The 18,814-nt window shown below is 44.8% G+C and overlaps 1 protein-coding gene across 1 annotated transcript; it reads left to right on the top strand.

Annotated features, from left to right (window-relative positions):
• LOC309671300 (C-type lectin domain family 5 member A-like) lies at positions 1–18,192 on the top strand (the record flags this gene model as incomplete). Its single annotated transcript, XM_082482519.1, has 6 exons — positions 1–82; positions 2,521–2,589; positions 15,355–15,420; positions 16,535–16,713; positions 17,376–17,485; positions 18,045–18,192. 6 exons carry the CDS (start codon positions 1–3, stop codon positions 18,190–18,192), a joined length of 654 nt encoding a protein of 217 aa, XP_082338645.1.
• Between the last annotated feature and the right edge of the window lie 622 nt (positions 18,193–18,814).

Here is an 18,814-nt window from a genome sequence, read left to right on the forward strand (position 1 = left end):
ATGTCAGAAAATCTGATTTACGCTGACTTGAACTTGCCTGAATCAACCAGGCCCAGACTACAGAAGATCACTGATGTCCAAGGTAGGTTAATGAGTCTGCACTGAGTTTTCTTTGTATTCTTCAGCCTCCCTCCCACATATTTTGAGAGTACCATATGTTAAAGAAGATTTTTTGCCCTGGGGTTCCTGTAGCAGAGTCTCAGGAAATAATCCCCACACCCAAAAAATTTATTTGAGTGGTACAGCAGCAAGAACCGCTGAAGCTGGGTGCCTCCAGAGAGAGACCCAGAACAAAGAAATTCCCAGGGAAATATATCCTTAAATCCCACTTGGGATTGAATGGACCTGCAGCAAGTTTCTCAATGACACCAAGCTGTGTGGCACAGTCGACACACTGGAGGGAAGGGATGCCATCCACAGGGACCTGGGCAGTCTTGAGAGATGGGCCTGTGCAAACCTCATGAATTTCAACCAGGCCAAGTGCAAGGTCCTGCACATGCGTCAGGGCAATCCCATGCACAAATACAGGCTGGGTGGAGAAAGGATTGAGAGCAGCCCTGAGGAGAAAGACCTGGGGGTATTGGTGGATGAGAAGCTCAACATGAGCTGGCAATGTGTGCTCACAGCCCAGAAGGCCAACTGTACCATGGGCCGCATCAAGAGAAGCATGGCCAGCAGGTTGAGAGCGGTGATTCTCTCGCTCTACTTGGCTCTGGTGATACCCCACCTGGAATATTGCATCCAGCTCTGGGGCATCCAACATAGGAATGACATGGACCTGTTGGAGTGGGTCCAGAGGAGGACCACGAGGATGATCACTGGGCTGGAACACCTCTTCTATGAAGAAAGGCTGAGAGAGTTGGTGTGGTTCAGCCTGGAGAAGAGAAGACTCCAGGGAGACCTTAGAGCAGCCTTCCAGTATCTACAGCTGAATGTCATTTGGTCCTGAAACCAGGTGTGTTCTCACGCAGAGGACTATGATTCCCGCAGCAAACCAATCAGGAGATTGAGTGCCTATTTTTTCTGTTGTTTGAAGCAGTCTTGCACGTAGCCTGTTTCTGCTTGCCGACCATAGCAGGCATTGCTTTGGGATGTTTTTCCTCCTGGCTTTGTCTGTACAAAGTGCTTGTTTAATAAATCAAGCATAAAAAGTTTCACGGACAGACCCAGTTTGATTTAGTATAAATGACTTTGCAAAATTCTAATCTAAAATTTATCTTTCTTTCACGTGCCAAGAATTATTGCACAAACTTTCACACTGGTTTTCCTACATCTGCATAAAATTTCACCCTAACATAACAGACTTCATACACTTGATCTCTGTGGTTTGTGTAATTTCTTCTTTCCTTTCTTTTAAAACTTACTCTCTCTTTGACAGAAATAGGAGTTTCTATTTCTTGCCATCCTGTGCTTGTCTTTTGCATGAAGTGTGATCCCTTGGCATGTATTTTCAGATGGCTGGAGTTTCTAATGCTCCAAGAAACAGTGTTCCTATCACCTCTTCAACAAATTATTTCACGGCTAAATTGACAGGCACCCACAATAGATGCCACCTGATTAAAAGTTACATTTTTCTTATAATTTAATCCGTATACTCCTCTTTATAGTTTTTAGACAGATTTAATAGCATTTTTACATTTCTCAGCTTGCACCTTTCCGGAAAACTCCTAACAACTCTTCTCTTCTATGTGTTTACTTAATTTATGCACAGTATCTCCCAGCGATTACACGTATCTTACAGAAAAGAGCTCAAACACTGCCTTCTGACTTCTTTTCTTTTGCCTCCAGTTTGCTATTTTCTGTTTGATAGTGGATTCCCTGGATCAAATGAGTGTACACAAAGGAAAGAAATTAATTCCATAAGCCAGAAGAAGGCACTTAAACTCACAGAAGACATTAACTCTGTATGGTGGTAGAGACCAAGGGGGTCAGTGTTTTATATCAGGATGACTTGGAACGTTTTGTAAAATTGCGACATCACATTTCTTACTTTCTACCCCTTTTTTATGTGTCCCTGCTCTTCCTTCCTTCCCCACATTCTTTCTTCCATACTCTTCTGTATTTCCTATCTGCAGATGTTAGAATCATTTTCACTTTTCTCACTGTCTTCTCATTAACGAGTTATCCCTTCAAATTTAGCATGATCTGGGGTTTTCAAGTTTGCTTCAATGCTGTAGCCATTCTTACCACTCATGCATGGATGTGAATTGAATAAAAACATCAGAGAACCATCAACGTTTTTCCTTCACTTCTGTTCAGTTTTCAAATGCATGTGCATGTGTCCGTGTCTCCTCTGTTATTGTCTGCACTGAAGATAAACCAGATCTGCATCTGCCTGTAGCGAGTCCTATAGCAAGGTGAGACTGCAATCGGCAAAAATGTTATTTGGGTGTAGTTAAACACAGTCACATAAATCAGTTGCTTTTGTGTGTTTAGCATTTCTCATCATTTCAGTCATTTTTGTTCTATTTAAGTTGTTTCCCAGCTTTCTTGTTCTCTGTTATTTTTGCCTGGTTTTAGGTTCTACATACGCAGAAATGAAAGTGCAATCCCTAGATACAAATTCTGCAGCTAACAACAGATCATCTGGTGAGTTTTTAGCTGTCTGCTAAATGGGTATGAATTTAAACAATGAGAGGAGAGGAGGCTGTTCCTTATTTTCCTGAAATGCAGTGATATAAAGCTGTATGGGACACAGGGAGATACAGTTGTCTGCTTTACACAGCCAGAGCAGGGCACAGTTGATGTGTTACGTTATACGCAACTAAATACTCGGTGGATTCACTGGTATAGGAACACAAGCATATTTTGGGCCAGACCTAGCCCAGCCTCCTATGTCCAACAGCAGACATAAGTGAACAACTAGAGATGAATAAGGAGAGGGTAGGCATATATGATACCTTCCTGTAATACTTCCACATGCATGCATCTTCTCAGGGACCTCCTGAGAGAGATGTGTTTCCATTTACGCACCCTCAGTGGATTTCTCTTCTACAAAGTTGCCTACTCTCCCCTTGGTTCTATACATAGCCCTGACTTCTAGAACATCCTTTGATGAGGGGATGATTGCCAGGATGCTTTTCTTCAATAATATATGGTCTGCCTGTATGGATTTCATTCTCTCTTAGCAGTTCTTTTTATCTTCTTTTTAATACCACCCTCTTCTTCCCATAGTTCCCCTCTTTTACCTGTTAACACTCTGTTTTTCCTTATGTAGTCAAGTACTATGATGACTTCCTTTTAAGCACCTCCTCATATACATAACATATTGGGATGCTGTTCAGTTACCTCACCACAGGTGTCCAGAGCCATCTGGGAGGTACCAGGACATTCAGACTGGCTTCAGGGTGCAAATCTGGAAGGCCACAGATTCTTGGAGGTCCTGTGCAAGGACCTCTTCCAGGTCTGTGCAGTTATCTGACACCTGAGGCTATCTCAGAGGGCAGAAGCCACCCATTTGCAGGTGCCTGAGATCTAACTATTTTAGTCTAGGGTGGGACATTCCAGGTTTTCCCATCTTATTTTTCAGACTTCTAGTATATGTGTGGAATCAGGTGTGCCATAGCTGTTGTTTGCTTCTTAATGCTTTATTTAAATGACAGTGAGTTTTGCATTTTCTGCTTGACTGTTAATACACTCTGACCTTTCCTTCTCCTGAGGACACAGTGGTTTTGAAGACACACATAATGGCAATATTGCCCTAAACTGTTCTTTAGCCTGTGTCAGCTTCCCTTTCCTCATTTTGAGAGTTATTTATAATCATCAGCCCCTGCTAGCTTGCTCTTACTAATTTTAAAAGTTACTTCAAGATGTCATATCCAGCAGCTTGACTCCCTTATAGTTAAGATGATGAAATCTGTTTCTGCAGAGTGTTTGGATACTCTGCACCAAATTGAAGAATCAGAAGTCTGGATCCTTACCCCATCTTCTCAGGCAGCTGCTAAATGCTGCCCTCACATTCCTCCCTCCAGTCCTGCATAGGGTACTGGAACTAGTTCTGGAATTGCCACCTTAGGATTCCCAGTCACTAACTTCCTTCCTAGAAGCTTCCATTTTGCCACTAAAGCTTCTCTCCACCCTTCCCAGTGTTGCTGGTAACCACATGGACTACTGTATCATGAGACAGTTTGCACCTGTCAAATAGATTTGTTGATTAGTGCAATCAACATGTTTTCAAGGTGCAGCCATTTCCTGACCAAACCTCCTCAGGCAGAAAACCTGACAGCAAAGAGTTCTTGAGTGCCACCTTCTTTCCAAGACTGGTTTAAAATCAGTTGAGTTTAATAGTATATTAAGTACGATATCTTCTTAGTGTTTCAGTAGTTCAAATAGTAATGCACAAGTGGGTGTGAAAATGAGGTTACCAGACAGAACAGACCAGATACTGACTGCAGTTAGGGTGAAGATTCAGGATGGCTTCTTGTCGTGGTTTAGGCCAAATTGGCTACTGCGGATGTGGGGGACCCCAGATGGGATGGACAGATGTTCCCTTCTACCCCTCTTCAAAGAGGGAGGCAGAGGAGGGAAAAGGAGACTTATGAGTTTAGAAGGAACTAAACTACTTTAATGAAATATTAATAATAAAATAAAAGAAATAATTAAATATATACAAAACTGTATCAAGCTCCCAGGATGACAATCACGGCACCGGCTGGCACTGAGGAAGTCCCAGGCTGGACTTAGTGACAGACGGGAAGTGGATTCCAGATCTGCATTCAGGATCAGGATCAAAGGCAGATGAACAAACAGAGTCCTCTTTGGACGTCGGCCATTGAAGGAAGAGAGCTGACCCTTTGATCCCTCAGCTTTTATACTGAGCATGAGGCAGATGGGATGGAATACCCTGTTGGTCAGTTTTGGGTCCCCTGTTCTGTCCGCTCCTCCCCGCAGGTGGGACCCCTCTATGCTTTTCCACTTCTGACCCTCCAATGGGGAAATAACAGAGTTGGTTGGCCTTGGGGGTTATAGCAATAAGTATAAGCAAGAGCCTTCTCGGCATACCGTGTCTGGGCATCAGCTGTAAACACAGGTCTTATCACTCTGAGACCGAACAGTGTCTGCACAATATACTGTTAATTTCAGTACTTAGAAGAGGCCCTGCTAAGAAGCAAAGTTACTGAACAAAATTATCCTGTTTTACCTCAAACCAGGACATTCCACTCTTTATTCCATACCACTGGCATCTTGCTCAGGTCACTACTACTTTTATCTATCAAATCCTCATTTATCTAAAACTGTTCATAGAGCAGAGGTAATAGCAGCAAAACCCTCAATTTGGTTTTCAGATCCTAGTTGTCACACAGGCATCATAAACTTCAAAGACAGTTTGTGCTCTATAGCATCCAACCAGTATCCACTGAGTTGGCAGACTAACAAATATAGAAAGGATCTCCTGAACAAAAGTCCAAAAACAGCAGTCAAAACAGAAAGAGGAGACAGTTCAATTCCTCGGAAAAATCTGCTTTCTTGAGGAGTATAAACTCGTACGACCTTTATCTGGGTTTTGCTCTCATAGTCTTTTGAGAGGGCAGACAAGAATTCCAGTGAGCCCTTAACTCTAGTAATAAGTGCAGCGGAATTAACAAAGTCTTCTAGGCAGTGACAGAAAGGATCAGGTTGAATACTGGTGATGGAAAAAAGATGTGTCCACAGCATATCTATCACAGGAAGAACAAACATCTGAAGGGACAGCACTGAAGGACTTTGCCTAACTTGAAAGAGTTGTCTCAGTGTGAGCCTGAAAAGGGCATCTTTGAATGAAGATGAAGGGTTCCTTTTCCAATCGTTGCCCTAATCTGTTTTTTTTTTTTCTGTCTGTAGGTAAAAGCTGCTGCTCCAGAAAATGTGTTGCTGTATTTGTTGCAGTCATAATCCTGCTAATGGTCTCAGCAGTGTGTCTGATACTCATGTGTAAGTCCTGCTAAAAATTTAATAACTGTAATTGATTTGTGTCTCTCACCCACTGACTGACATCTAAGTCATGACATCCAATACCAGCACCAACAGAAGGCTGGTTTGAAGGCACGGGACGGTAGTTCTTAGGCAACCATGGCTGTCAGAAGAAATCTGCAAGAGCTGAGTGGCTTGAAAGTTTAAAATTCCAAAAGAAAAAAAGCCAAAACCCAAGTAAAAAACTGACAATCTTCAAACAAAAAATAATTTATTATACAAATTTTTTGAACAAACAGGTCAAGATTAGATAATGCCTACTGGTATTCTGATTGTTATCCGTGAGAATATTTCAAGGCAGTGACCTTATATCATGCCACCAGGATGTCCATAACACCAAAGATCTTTAAATAAATATGAATAAAAGCTCATTTGAAAGAAGTAGATAAGTCACAACTTCAAGGAAGTTGTTTGCCCCTTCCTTGAATAAAAGCCTACTGCTAGGTGTCTCTGCATTTATATCACTCAGTCCGTAACAATCTTTGAACTACATAAACCGGTATATTATTTTTTTAGAAAGAAAACGTTCTTATCTCCATTAGGAAAGAACCCAAATTGTAATAGAGCCTCCTGGTACTTTCCTTTTAATATTTTCAAGGAATCATTTCTAAATTTCAGATGTGGTTGCTTCTTTCTTGTCATCCTTTGATAGTTGAGCACGCTTAAGCGGTTTCCACAATCAATCACACTCAGGCCCCAGAGTTTGCCACGAACTCAGAGATGCACATGGAGAAACTCTGGGTGAAGGCATGCCAACACCTTTCATCCATGGAACCTAAAAAACAAGGTTGCGGGAAGTAAATTGTCTGACCGTACTCTGACCATTATAAAATGTAAAATACCACAGGAAGGGCAAAATTTAGAAAAACCCACCAAACCAACACAACACAACAAGGTGAAATTACCAGCGTTTAATAGAGCTTTCAACCAGGGGTGGAATGAGGAGTCATTAGACTTTGATTCAGGGCTGGCTTCAGTCATAGTTACTCTGTTGGTTTCAGTACTGCCTCAGTGAACCAAAAAAATACTCCTAAGAAACTTGAGATGTAGATCAAACTTGAGAATATAAAGCAAATTATTTATTAATTTCAAGAGCATGCAGTTTTCACTCGTACTCCAAATGTTAACTGTTGCCATTTTTACTGGTTTATTTCTAAGTTTTAATTTTAGATGAGTTTTCCATACAGTTTTGTTTTGCCAAATATACCATTGAGAACAAACAGCGTTGTTAACTGAACTAAACTGTCACCTGATATTGTTCCGTCATACAAGAGCTCAGCAGGCCAGAAGGTATTTTGCATTTCTGTTCATGGAAATGACAACAATTTTACTCAGTGGAACCTGACCAGAAATTTTTATGATTTTTATAGTAGCATCATATTTTTTGCTTTTTTTCTTGTGAGAAAATTTATCTGCTAGTAAGTACAAAAGTGTCCCTGCAGGTCATGAGCTGGTCTTTCAAGAACAGGCAGGTCTGACTGTTTCAAATGCTCCTTCACATGTATTAGGTTTTGCTCTTTTCTGAAAGCAGGAGCTGATGTCAGCCTCAAGATGCATGCATATAAATGCATGTATGCATGAAAAACATATAATTTCAAACTCATCTTCCTGTGTTATTTTTCCCTGTTGCTCTAGGGATTCAGTAAAAGGCAAAGAAAGCCGTTTTCGGTAATGCTGCTGTCTGAATCTCTCAGGCAAATTTCAGAGTTCAAGGTAACAACATTCCAGGAGAAAATCTCGACCCACCATTTCTCTGTTGTAAATTGATTTCCACCCAGTAGGAGAATCAGTAGGGTGGCATTCATTTCTGTAAAGCATATCAGTATGCATTAATTTCTAATTTTTTTGCAGAAATAAATGCTTTAAAATTATGATAGGTAGTTTTACTACCAGTATTTGGTACTATTATATACTAAGGACTTTGGGGTATCTTTACAAACAGTGCTTCAGGTTTCCTCAGCTATATGCAAAACCCGGCTTCTTCATCTTCTAAAATGAAATGGTCCTGCCCCTATGCAAACAGCCGTGGCACAGGGGATAAACAAGAGGAATTAGAGGTGTGTGCATGCCTCCAGGGCTATGATCTTATTGGCATCACAGAGACATGGTGGGATGGCTTCTCTGACTGGAGTGTTGGAATGCAAGGAGACAGGGTCTAAAGGAAGGACAGGCAGGGGAGATGTGGAGGGGATGTCACCCTCTATGTCAAAGAACAGCTGGAGTGCATGGAGCTCCTCTTGGGGATGGATGAGGAACCAACGGAGAGTTTACAGGTCAGGCACAGGTGACATTTCTGTGGGGGTCTGATACAGACCACTTGACCAGGAAGACCGAGTGGACGAGGCCCTCTATAGACAGATAGGAGCAGCCTCACGTTCACAAGCTCTGGTCCTCATGGGGGACTTGAACCACCCTGATATCTCTTGGAGAGAGATATTAACATCTTTATCAGCAACATGGACAGTGGGATTGAGTGCACCCTCAGCATGTTTGCTGATGACACCAAGCTGTGTGGCATGGTCAACATGCTGGAGGGAAGGAATATCATCCAGAGGGACCTGGACAGGGCTGAGACATGGGCCTGTACAAACCTCATGAATTTCAACAAGGCCAAGTGCAAGGTCCTGAATGTGGGTGGTGGCAATCCCAAGCACAAATACAGGCTGAGTGGAGAATGGATTGATAGCAGCCCTGAGAGGAAGGACTTTCCCACTGCACTATAGGGTCTTGCATCTGTAAGGAATCATAGGCACTAGGGAAGTGGTTCTACCCCATGTAAGACCTCAGGATTGTCACCTTCCTTGTTGACAGTTGCAGTTTGGATGCTCTGGTTTCATAATCACAGAATCACAGAATCACAGAATGGTCAGGGTTGGAAGGGACCTCTGGAGATCATCTAGTCCAACCCCCCTGCCAGAGCAGGGTCACCTACAGCAGGTTGCACAGGAGGGTATCCAGGCAGGTTTTGAATGTCTCCAGAGGGGGAGACTCCACAGCCTCTCTGGGCAGCCTGTTCCAGTTCTCTGCCACCCTCAAAGTAAAGAAGTTCCTCCTCATGTTTAGATGGAACTTCCTGTGTTCAAGTTTGTGCCCATTACCTCTCGTCCTATCACTGGGCACCAATGAAAAAAGACTGTTCCCATCTACCTGGCACCCTCCCTTTTTTATAAGCATTAATAAGATCCCCCCCAGTCTTCTTTACTCCAGACTAAAAAGACCCAAGTCCCTCAGTCTTTCCTCATAAGAGAGATGTTCTAATCCCCTAATCATCTTTGTAGCCCTTTGCAGGACCCTCTCCAGCAGATCCCTGTCTTTCTTGAACTGGAGAGCCCAGAACTGGACACAGTACTCCAGATGTGGCCTCACCAGGGGAGAGTAAAGGGGAAGTATGACTTCCCTCGACCTGCTGGCCACGCTCTTCTTGATGCATACCAGGATGCCATTTGCCTTCTTGCCTACCAGGGCACATTGCTGGCTCATGGTCATCCTGTTGTCCACCAGGACTCCCTTTCCACAGAGCTGCTCTCCAGGAGGTCAGCCCACAACCTGTACTGATACATGGGGTTATTCCTCCCCAGGTGCAGTACCCTACACTTGCCCTTGTTGAACTTCATAAGATTTCTTTCTGCCCAACTCTCCAGCCTGTCCAGGTCACTCTGTAAGGCGGCACAGCCTGTCAGCCACTCCTCCCAGTTTTATGTCATCAGCAAACTTGCTGATGGTACACTCTATCCCTTCATCCAGGTCATTGATGAATATACTGAACAAGACTGGACCCAGTACTGACCCCTGAGGGACACCACTCGTTACTGACCTCCAACTATACTCTGCACCACTAACCACAACCCTCTGAGCTCTATCTGTCAGCCAGTTCTCAATCCACCTCACTGTCCATTCTTCTAACCCAGACTTCCTAAGCTTGCCTGTGAGGATGATGTGGGAGACAGTGTTGAAAGCTTTGCTGAAGTCAAGGTAGACAACATCCACTGGCCTCCTCTCATCCACCCATCCAGTCACCCCATCATAGAAGTCTATCAGATTTGTCAGATGATTTCCCCTTGGTGAATCCGTGTTGACTACTTCTGATAACCTTCTTTTCTTCCAGGTGCTTTGAGATGACACCTAGAACAAGCTGTTCCATCATTGTTCCAGGGATGGAGGTGAGGCTGACCGGCCTGTAGTTTCCCGGGTCACCCTTCTTGCCCTTTTTGAAGACTGGAGTGACATTGGCTTTCCTCCAGTCCTCAGGCACCTCACCTGTTCTCCAGGACCTTTCAAAGATGATGGAGAGCAGCCGAGCAATGACTTCCCCCAGCTCCCTTAGCACCTGAGGGTGCATCCCATCGGGCCCCATGGACTTGTGGATATATAGTTTATCTAACTGATCTCTAACTTGTTCCTCATCAACCAAGGAAAAGTCTTGCTTCCTCCAGAGTTTCTCTGTTACCCACAAAGCCTGGGTCTCCCGAGGAACTGGCACGAGCAGTGAAGATAGAAGCAAAGAAGGCATTCAGCAACTCCACCTTCTCTGCATCATCTGTCACCACGGCACCTGTCTCATTCAACAGCAGGCCCGCATTTTCCCTAGTTTTCCTTTTGTCTCCTATATACTTAAAGAAACCCTTCCTATTGGCCTTGATGTCCCTTGCCAGGTTCAATTCCAAGGCTGCCTTGGCTTTCCTTGTTTCCTCCCTGCATACTCTGATAGCATTCTTATACTCTTCCCAAGCGGTCAGCCGCGTCTTCCACCTGAGCTATTTCAGAAGGTCCCTACTCAGCCATGCAGGTCTCCTTCTTCCCTTGCCTGATTTCTTGCTCTTCAGGATGCACCGATCCTGAGCTTAGAGGAAGTGATGCTTAAATAGCAGCCAGCTCTCTTGAGCCCCCTTACACTCTAGAGCCCTCTTCCATGGGATTTGTCCAAGCAATTCCTTGAAGAGATCAGAGTTAGCCCTCCTGAAGTTTAAGGTTTCAACCCTACTTGTCATTTTGTGTATACTGCACTTAATCCTGAACTCAGTCTTCTCATGATCATTGCAGCCCAGTCTGCCCCCAACCTTAACGTCCTCCACCAGTCCTTCTTTGTTTGTCAGTACTAGGTCCAGTAGTATACACCTCCTGGTGGGCTCCTCCACCACCTGAGTCAAAAAGTTATCATCAATGCACTGGAGGAACCTCCTGGACTGTACATGCCCAGCTGTGGCCCTCCCAGCAGATATCAGGGTAGTTGAAGTCATCCATGAGAATCAAGGCCTGTGATTGTGAGGCGATTCTCACCTGTCTGTAGAAGGTCTCATCAACTTCCCCATCCTGATCAAATGGCCTGTAATAGACACCCACAACAGTGTCTCTCATATTACCCTGTCCCTTAATCCTTACCCACAAGTTCTCAACTTGCTCTTCGTCTGCTCCCAGGGAGAGCTCAATAAATTCCAGCTGCTCTCTCACATAAAGAGCGATGCCACCACCTCGCCTCACTGGCCTATCTTTCCTAAAAAGAACATAGCCCTCCATGACAGTATTCCAGTCCTGTGAGCTATCCCACCACGTCTCAGTAATTGCAATGAGATCATGGTCCTGTGACCGCACACAGATCTCCAACTCCTCTTGTTTATTCCCCATGCTGTGTGCATTAATGTATAGGCATTTCAGAAAGGCCAATGAGTGTATGGTTTTTGCCCTTGAGGGGTGGTGGGCCTTCCAATCCTCAAAATAATAGTACTCTGCCCCACACGTGCTGGGCTACTACCCCCAGGCGCCTCTCTATCGAGCCCAGTTACATGCCCATCCCCCTTCCAATCTAGTTTAAAGCTCTCTCAACGAGCCCTGCTAACTCTACTCCAAGAACCATTTTCCCCCTGAGAGACAGGCTTTCCCCATCTGCTGCCAGCAGGCCTGGTGTTCTGTAAATCAGGCCATGATCAAAGAGCCCAAAACCCTGCCGGTAGCACCAAGATCAGAGCCAGTCATTGACCTGCTGGCAATCCATCCCAGTAGTTCATCTGAGGCCTCAGCTATTGCCTTCACCCTCTCAAAACTCTTTTTTTTTCCTTTTTCTCTGTGATAAATCCATGCAGTTTAGCTAATCATCAGATAATGACTGGAACTTAACAGTGTGGATGACAGTGTTGAGTGTGTATGGATAAGAATTAAGGGGAAGGCCAATAAGGCAGACATCGTGATGGGAGTTTGTTATAGACCTCTCAATCAGGATGTAGAAACCGAGGAAGTATTCTATAAGCAGCTGTCAGAGATCTCATGATCATCTGCCCTTGTTCTTGTGGGGGACTTCAACTTCCCAGACGTCTGCTGGAAATAGTATGCAGCAGAGACGGAACAGTCATGGAGGTTCCTGGAGTGTGTGGAAGACAACTTCCTAACACAGCTGGTGAAGGAACCAACTAGGGGAAGTGCCCTACTGGACCTACTGTTTGTTAACAGAGAAGGTCTTGTGGGGGATGTAAAGGTTGGAGGTCGCCTTGGGCAGAGTGATCACGAAATGATAGAATTTTCAATTCTTGATCACGTAAGGCGGGGAGCCAGCAGAACTGCCACCTTGGATTTCCGAAGGGCAGACTTTATCCTGTTGAGGAGCATGGTTGAGAGTCTCCCTTGGGAGGCAGTTTTGAAGAGCAAAGGTGCCCAGGAAGGCTGGGCATACTTCAAGTAGGTGCTCTTAGAAGCACGGGAGAAGGCCATCTCTCGAAAAACAAGCAGACGGGGAAGAAGACCAACCTGGCTAAATAGAGAACTTTGGCTGGACCTCAGGAAAAAAAGGAAAGTTTACATTCTCTGGAAAAGGGAGTTGGCAACTTATGAGGACTATCAAGATATAACAAAGCTATGTGGGGGAAAATGAGAAGGGCCAAAGCTCAATCAGAACTCAGCTTGGCCACTGCAGTTGAAGACAATAAGAAGAGATGCTTTCAGTATATCAATAGAAAAAGGAAGACTAGGGAAAATGTAGGCCCACTGGTGAATGAGACAGGTGCCCAAGTGGTGGAAGACACAGAGAAGGCAGAGTTACTGAATGCCTTCTTTTCTTCAGTCTTCACTGCTAAGGCTGTGCCTCACGAATCCCATACTCTGAAGGCAAAGGGGAAGGTCTGGAGAGAGGAAGATTTTCCCTCAGTTGAGGAGGAATGGGTCAGAGACCACTTGGCCAAGCTGGACATTCATAAGTCCATGGGCCCTGATGGGATGCACCCGCGAGTGCTGAGAGAGCTGGTGGATGTTATTGCTAGACCACCCTCCATTGTCTTTGAAAGGTCATGGAGAACAGGAGAGGTGCCTGAGGACTGGAGGAAGGCCGACATCACTCCGATCTCCAAAAAAGGCAAGAAGGAGGACTCAGGGAACTACAGACCAGTTAGTCTCACCTCTGTCCCTGGGAAGGTAATGGAGCGACTCATTCCGGATGTCATCTCCAAACACGTTGAGGAACAGGAAGTTATGGGAAGTGGTCAACATGGATTTACCAAGGGTAAATCATGCTTGACCAATCTGATAGCTTTCTATGATGTTATAACTGGTTGTCTGGATGAGGGGAGAGTCGTAGATGTCATCTACCTTGACTTTAGCAAGGCTTTTGACACTGTCTCACATAACATCCTCGTTAGGAAGCTGAGGAAGTATGGGCTAGATGAGGTGACAGCGAGGTGGATTGAGAGTCGGCTGCGGGACAGAACTCAGAGGGTTGTGCTCAGCGGCAGAGAGTCTAGTTGGAGGCCTGTAACCAGTGGTGTCCCCCAGGGGTCAATACTTGCTCCAATTTTGTTTAATATATTCATTAATGACCTGGATGAGGGGACAGAGTGTATCCTCGGCAAGTTCGCTGATGATACCAAACTGGGTGGGGTGGCTGACACCCCAGAGGGCCGTGCTGCCATCCAGCATGACCTGGACAGGCTGGAGAGCTGGGCAGAGAAGAACCTGATGAGGTTCAACAAAACCAAGTGCAAGGTCCTGCACCTGGGGACGAAGAATGTAAAGCACTAGTATAGGTTAGGGGCGGACCTGCTGGGAAGTAGCTCTGAGGAGAAGGATCTGGGGGTCCTAGTAGACAGTAGATTATCCATGAGCCAGCAATGTGCCCTTGTTGCCAAAAAGGCCAATGAAATCCTGGGCTGCATAGGGAAGAGTGTGGCCAGTAGGTCGAAGGAGGTCATTCTCCCCCTCTACTCTGCACTGGTGAGGCCACAACTGGAATGCTGTGTCCAGTTTTGGGCTTCCCAGTTTAAGAGGGACAGGGAACTGCTGGAGCGAGTCCAGTGAAGGGCAACTAAGATGATTAAGGGATTGGAGCATCTCCCTTACGAGGAAAGGCTGAGAGAGCTGGGACTCTTTAGCCTGGAGAAGAGAAGGCTGAGGGGAGACCTTATTATGGCGTACAAGTATCTAAAGGGTGGGTTGAAGGAGGATGGAGCCAGGCTCTTTTCAATGGTTCCCAGTGACAGGACGAGGGGCAATGGGCACAAGTTAGAACACAGGAAGTTCCGTTCAAATACACGGAAACACTTCCTTACGGTGAGGGTGACAGAGCACTGGAACAGGCTGCCCAGGGAGGTTGTGGAGTCCCCTTCTCTGGAGATTTTCAAGACCCGCCTGGATGCAGTCCTGAGTAATGTGCTCTAGGCAATCCTGCTTTAGCAGGGGAGTTGGACTAGATGATCTCTAGAGGTCCCTTCCAACTCCGAAAACTCTGTCACTCTGTGATTCCGTGATAATAAAAATAAAGTTGTAGACCTCCCTCCACAGTCCCTGTTTCTGGGACTCAGAAGCCTCCTGCAGAACACAAATCCTTCACAACCACTGTGTCAGACGAAAGAAGAAAATTAACTCTATTTCAGTTTTAAAACCTAATATGAACACTGTTGTCTCATTTTGGTCCTGGGGAGCAACACTGGTGGGCCAGCTTCTAGCTGGGGCACAGGTGTGCTCTGCCTGAATTTCTCATTCCAGATGTTCGGGGTAGTTGCAGACTGTGACTGCAGCTCCAAGCTGTGTGGGAGCGTGCTGAACCAAGAACAGACTGGCTTGAGCGCTGATCTGTCAAGGATGGCTCTTATTTCTTACTGCTATAGTTACGTATATACTGTAATTTACACAGTATATACTGTACAAATACTGTACATACTGTGCATATACTGTATGTACTGTGCATTTACCGCTACTCTAAAAATGCGCGGAGCGTTTTGTGTTAAATTTCAGAGTTAGGCTCTTTGGAAATCGGCTCCGTAGTACAGTACTACAGTTTGGCACTTTATTTAATGGAAGAAAAAAAAATGTGAGGAGTAGGCATTGTGTGGGGGGTGATGGTGGGGATCAAAGAAGTCCAGAAGAGCTCTGACAGTGTATGGCAAAATGGTCAGGCATTCAAAGCAGAAATTCTATTCTTATTTCCAGATCGTCCAACTGCAAGCAGCACACCTTACTCAAACACATTCACCAACACCTCTGAAGAGGCACCAGGTAGGTAATCCTCTGTCATTCAAAAGACAGTTTCCAGAAGCCTGCTAGGAAGAAGGAGGAAGTGGGGGGAGGGGGAACACGGCGGGGACTGTGCAGGGGGGAGGTGTCAAGATTTTGTTGAGAAGAAAAAGAAACAAACAAAAAATCTGACATCTCAGGAATAAATAACCTTATCCTGTACACCCACAGGATGAGCTCTCAGGCCTGGGAATGTGTCAGTTTCATCTTCTTTAAGAGTAGGGCTTGGTCAGCACTGCATTACTGTTTCAGAGGGAAGAACTGATTACTCTGTCATGCTAGTGCAGAGGAGCCCATGGGTGGGTGAACGGACGTGCAGTGAGCATGATGGATCAATATGCATGTCCTGCCTTTCAAAAAACCCTCAATTCTTAGAGTTTTAACTAATTGCAATTCCCTTTTGCTGTTTAGGAGCTGCTGGACAGCCAACAAAACTATATCGCATAGTCCTTATCTCCCTGAATCATAGAATCATAGAAGGGTTTAGGGTTGGAAGGGACCTTAAAGATCATCTAGTTCCAACCCCCCTGCCATGGGCAGGGACACCTCCCACTACACCAGGTTGCTCAAAGCCCCATCCAGCCTGGCCTTGAACACCTCCACGGATGGGGCATCCACAACAGCTCTGGACAACCTGTTCCAGCGTCTCACCACACTAATAGTGAAAAAACAGACCTAATATCTATTCCATATCCACCCTCTTCCAGTTTGAATTATATCACCCTTTCCAGGTCCCATTCTCTGTTCCTCCCAGTACCCTGCCTGGGAATGGAAAGAAGTGCTTTTTTCTTTCAGTAGCATCACTGTTGCCGTATTTTGCAGCAGGCAAATATGATGTTTGCAAACTGAAAGTTGCTTTTTGCCCTGACTATTTCTCTTTATCTCCTCAGCAAAAACTTAAAAGGCTGGGTAATGTTATCTGTGATTCTACTTCCATGACTCATGCCTAGTGACTCTTGGACTTGTATTTTCCAGAGACTGGCATTGATCCCCAGTGGTCTGGTGAAAACGATAAGCAGAACCACAGAGGTACTCTTCTGGCTGTAACGGACTCTCTTACCTTTCTTTTGTAATGGGATCCTTTCAGTAGTGTGAGCATGGATTTTTTTACACCTCTTCTTCCCTCCTGCAGGCTGCCCCCATGGCTGGGAAAAACATGGGGAAAAATGCTACTTCTTCTCTCAAACACAGGAAAACAATGACTGGAATGCCGCCCGTAAGGAATGTACTGACATGAATTCAGACCTGGTGATCATTGACAGCAAGGATGAACTGGTGAGATCTAAATTCATGGGTTTGCTTCTAGGGTCGCTTGACCGGTACGCCAAAGGGCTGATGGGTTCTACTTGTGTCTTCTCATGTTAGATGTCTTTGGAGGTCTGTAATCTCCTGCTAGCCGTATACACCAGGCACCTCTGTAGGGTAGCAAACAACTTCACAGTAAGATGCATCTTGGTGGTTGAAGTCTTGCATCTGGAAGCTTCTCTCTGCAAGCACGCTCCTGTGGGAAGGAGCAAACTGCCGGCCTAGCTAACCTACGTTTTAAAGACATTTAGCATACAATGCTAGAGCAAGCATGTAGCACAGACACTTATTTGTGAGAGCCATTGCTCTGACGAAAACTGAAAAGGCTTTCCCATCACAATCAGAACAGAAAACTGTCTCTGGGTATCAAGTCACACTTGGCTAACTACAATGTACAGCTTTAATGGTATCACAGGTGTATTATTCTATTTAGTCTATTCCCAAGAATCCCCAGGAAGAGAGATGAGATTCACTAAAAACAGAAAAATTCAGCTTCTGAAGCTGTGGAAAGAGATGGTGTGGCTGGATGCACACTCTACTTTCCACAGAAAGTTGGGTATTTAGCACTAAGCTTGCTGTGTACCTCTGGTGCAGAAAATGTAATTTTAATGTATTATTCATTTCCTTTCTAGAGTTATCTTATTTCACGATCAAAAGGTCATTACTACTTACTTGGTCTCACATACTCTGAGAGCGAGAAGAAGTGGAAGTGGATTAACAACGTGGAACATAGCACAGACATGTAAGCTTACTCCATCAAGTCACTATGATGTAACATCTGGAAACAATAAAAAATAGAAAAGGTACAAGGAGTACAAGCAACCTGCAATTTGTAGCGACCTGATTTCTTGAGATTCGGGTGCTTCAGCACATCCCTGTGACAAGCCAAAGGGAGCCTGTAAGTCAAGTGGCACCACAGGCATGTCACATCAGGATGGCAAGGGAGGACACAGCTGTAGTTCTGGTGGGGAAGGAGAAATCTGACTAGATGGAGTTCAGTGGGAAAAGAAAGAGTATAAGTGGCAGGGACAAGAAAGAGTGTGATGTCAGCACCATTTCATGGAGGCTACCATCGAAGGTAAAAGTCTCTGGATGGGAAAGCATAGCCCGTATACTTTTGTTGAGGTCTGGGGAAGAAAATTAAGGAATGGGAGGGAGACTTCAACAAGGCAGCTTCTGATCGCACTGCAGCTTAGCAGCAAGGCCAGGTGTCACAACGTCTTTCATGGAAGTGATAGTGACTGCATTGCATCCAGCTAAGTTAGGAATGCAACTAAATCTGGCTTTCTCTCCCTGTTCAGGTTTCATATAGGAGGAGACTTTACTGACTATTTCTGCACTGTCATTGGACATAACAAAGTAGAAACTGCATCTTGTGATGGATCCTCAACAACACAAAATATGTGTGAAAAAGCTGCAAATATTTCAGAAGAGCAGAAGGAGAGCTAAAAACAATAGGTCCAGGCAGGAATGTCATCCCCAGCTTCCTGTAGGAATGGCAGATGGGTTTTGTCTCTTTTATCTTTAGCTGTCTGCATATCTAGTCAAAGGGACTCTTACAGGCTCCCTCCAGACACCTTGCCAAGCGTAGCTCATTCTTTCCCAAGATGGGTGTCAAAGATGGATGAATCCCCTCTAGAGGAGCCTGCATTTTCATACATTAGGAGTCTAGATGACTTGCTCATACCAGATGCCTGACTTTCAGGCGGCCACTGTTAGGTGATAGGAGTCCACCTCTGTGATATGTGTAATCACAAAGTGATTCTCTCTCTCACAGATACATGCCTATATACCCATACATTCACAACCCTGCTTGTGCACAAGGAGACACTTCAAAGCCTTGCCATCCTCTGGTCTTCCCTGCAGCCACAAGTGAAGGTTAATATATATTTATATTTTGCATCCTGTAGAAAAGTTTAAGCACACTTATTGCCATATGTCATAGAGATGACTGACAGGGCAAAGTCAAATGTGTGTGTGTGTAAATCTTAATAATCTTAATCTCTGTAAAAGACTGTCTCTATTAAAAAAACACGCTGAATACCAGACTCTGTGGAGTTAAAAAGTGATT

The sequence above is a fragment of the Vanellus vanellus genome (assembly GCF_965231255.1).
Source record: "Vanellus vanellus genome assembly, chromosome: 1".
Taxonomy (NCBI): domain Eukaryota; kingdom Metazoa; phylum Chordata; class Aves; order Charadriiformes; family Charadriidae; genus Vanellus; species Vanellus vanellus.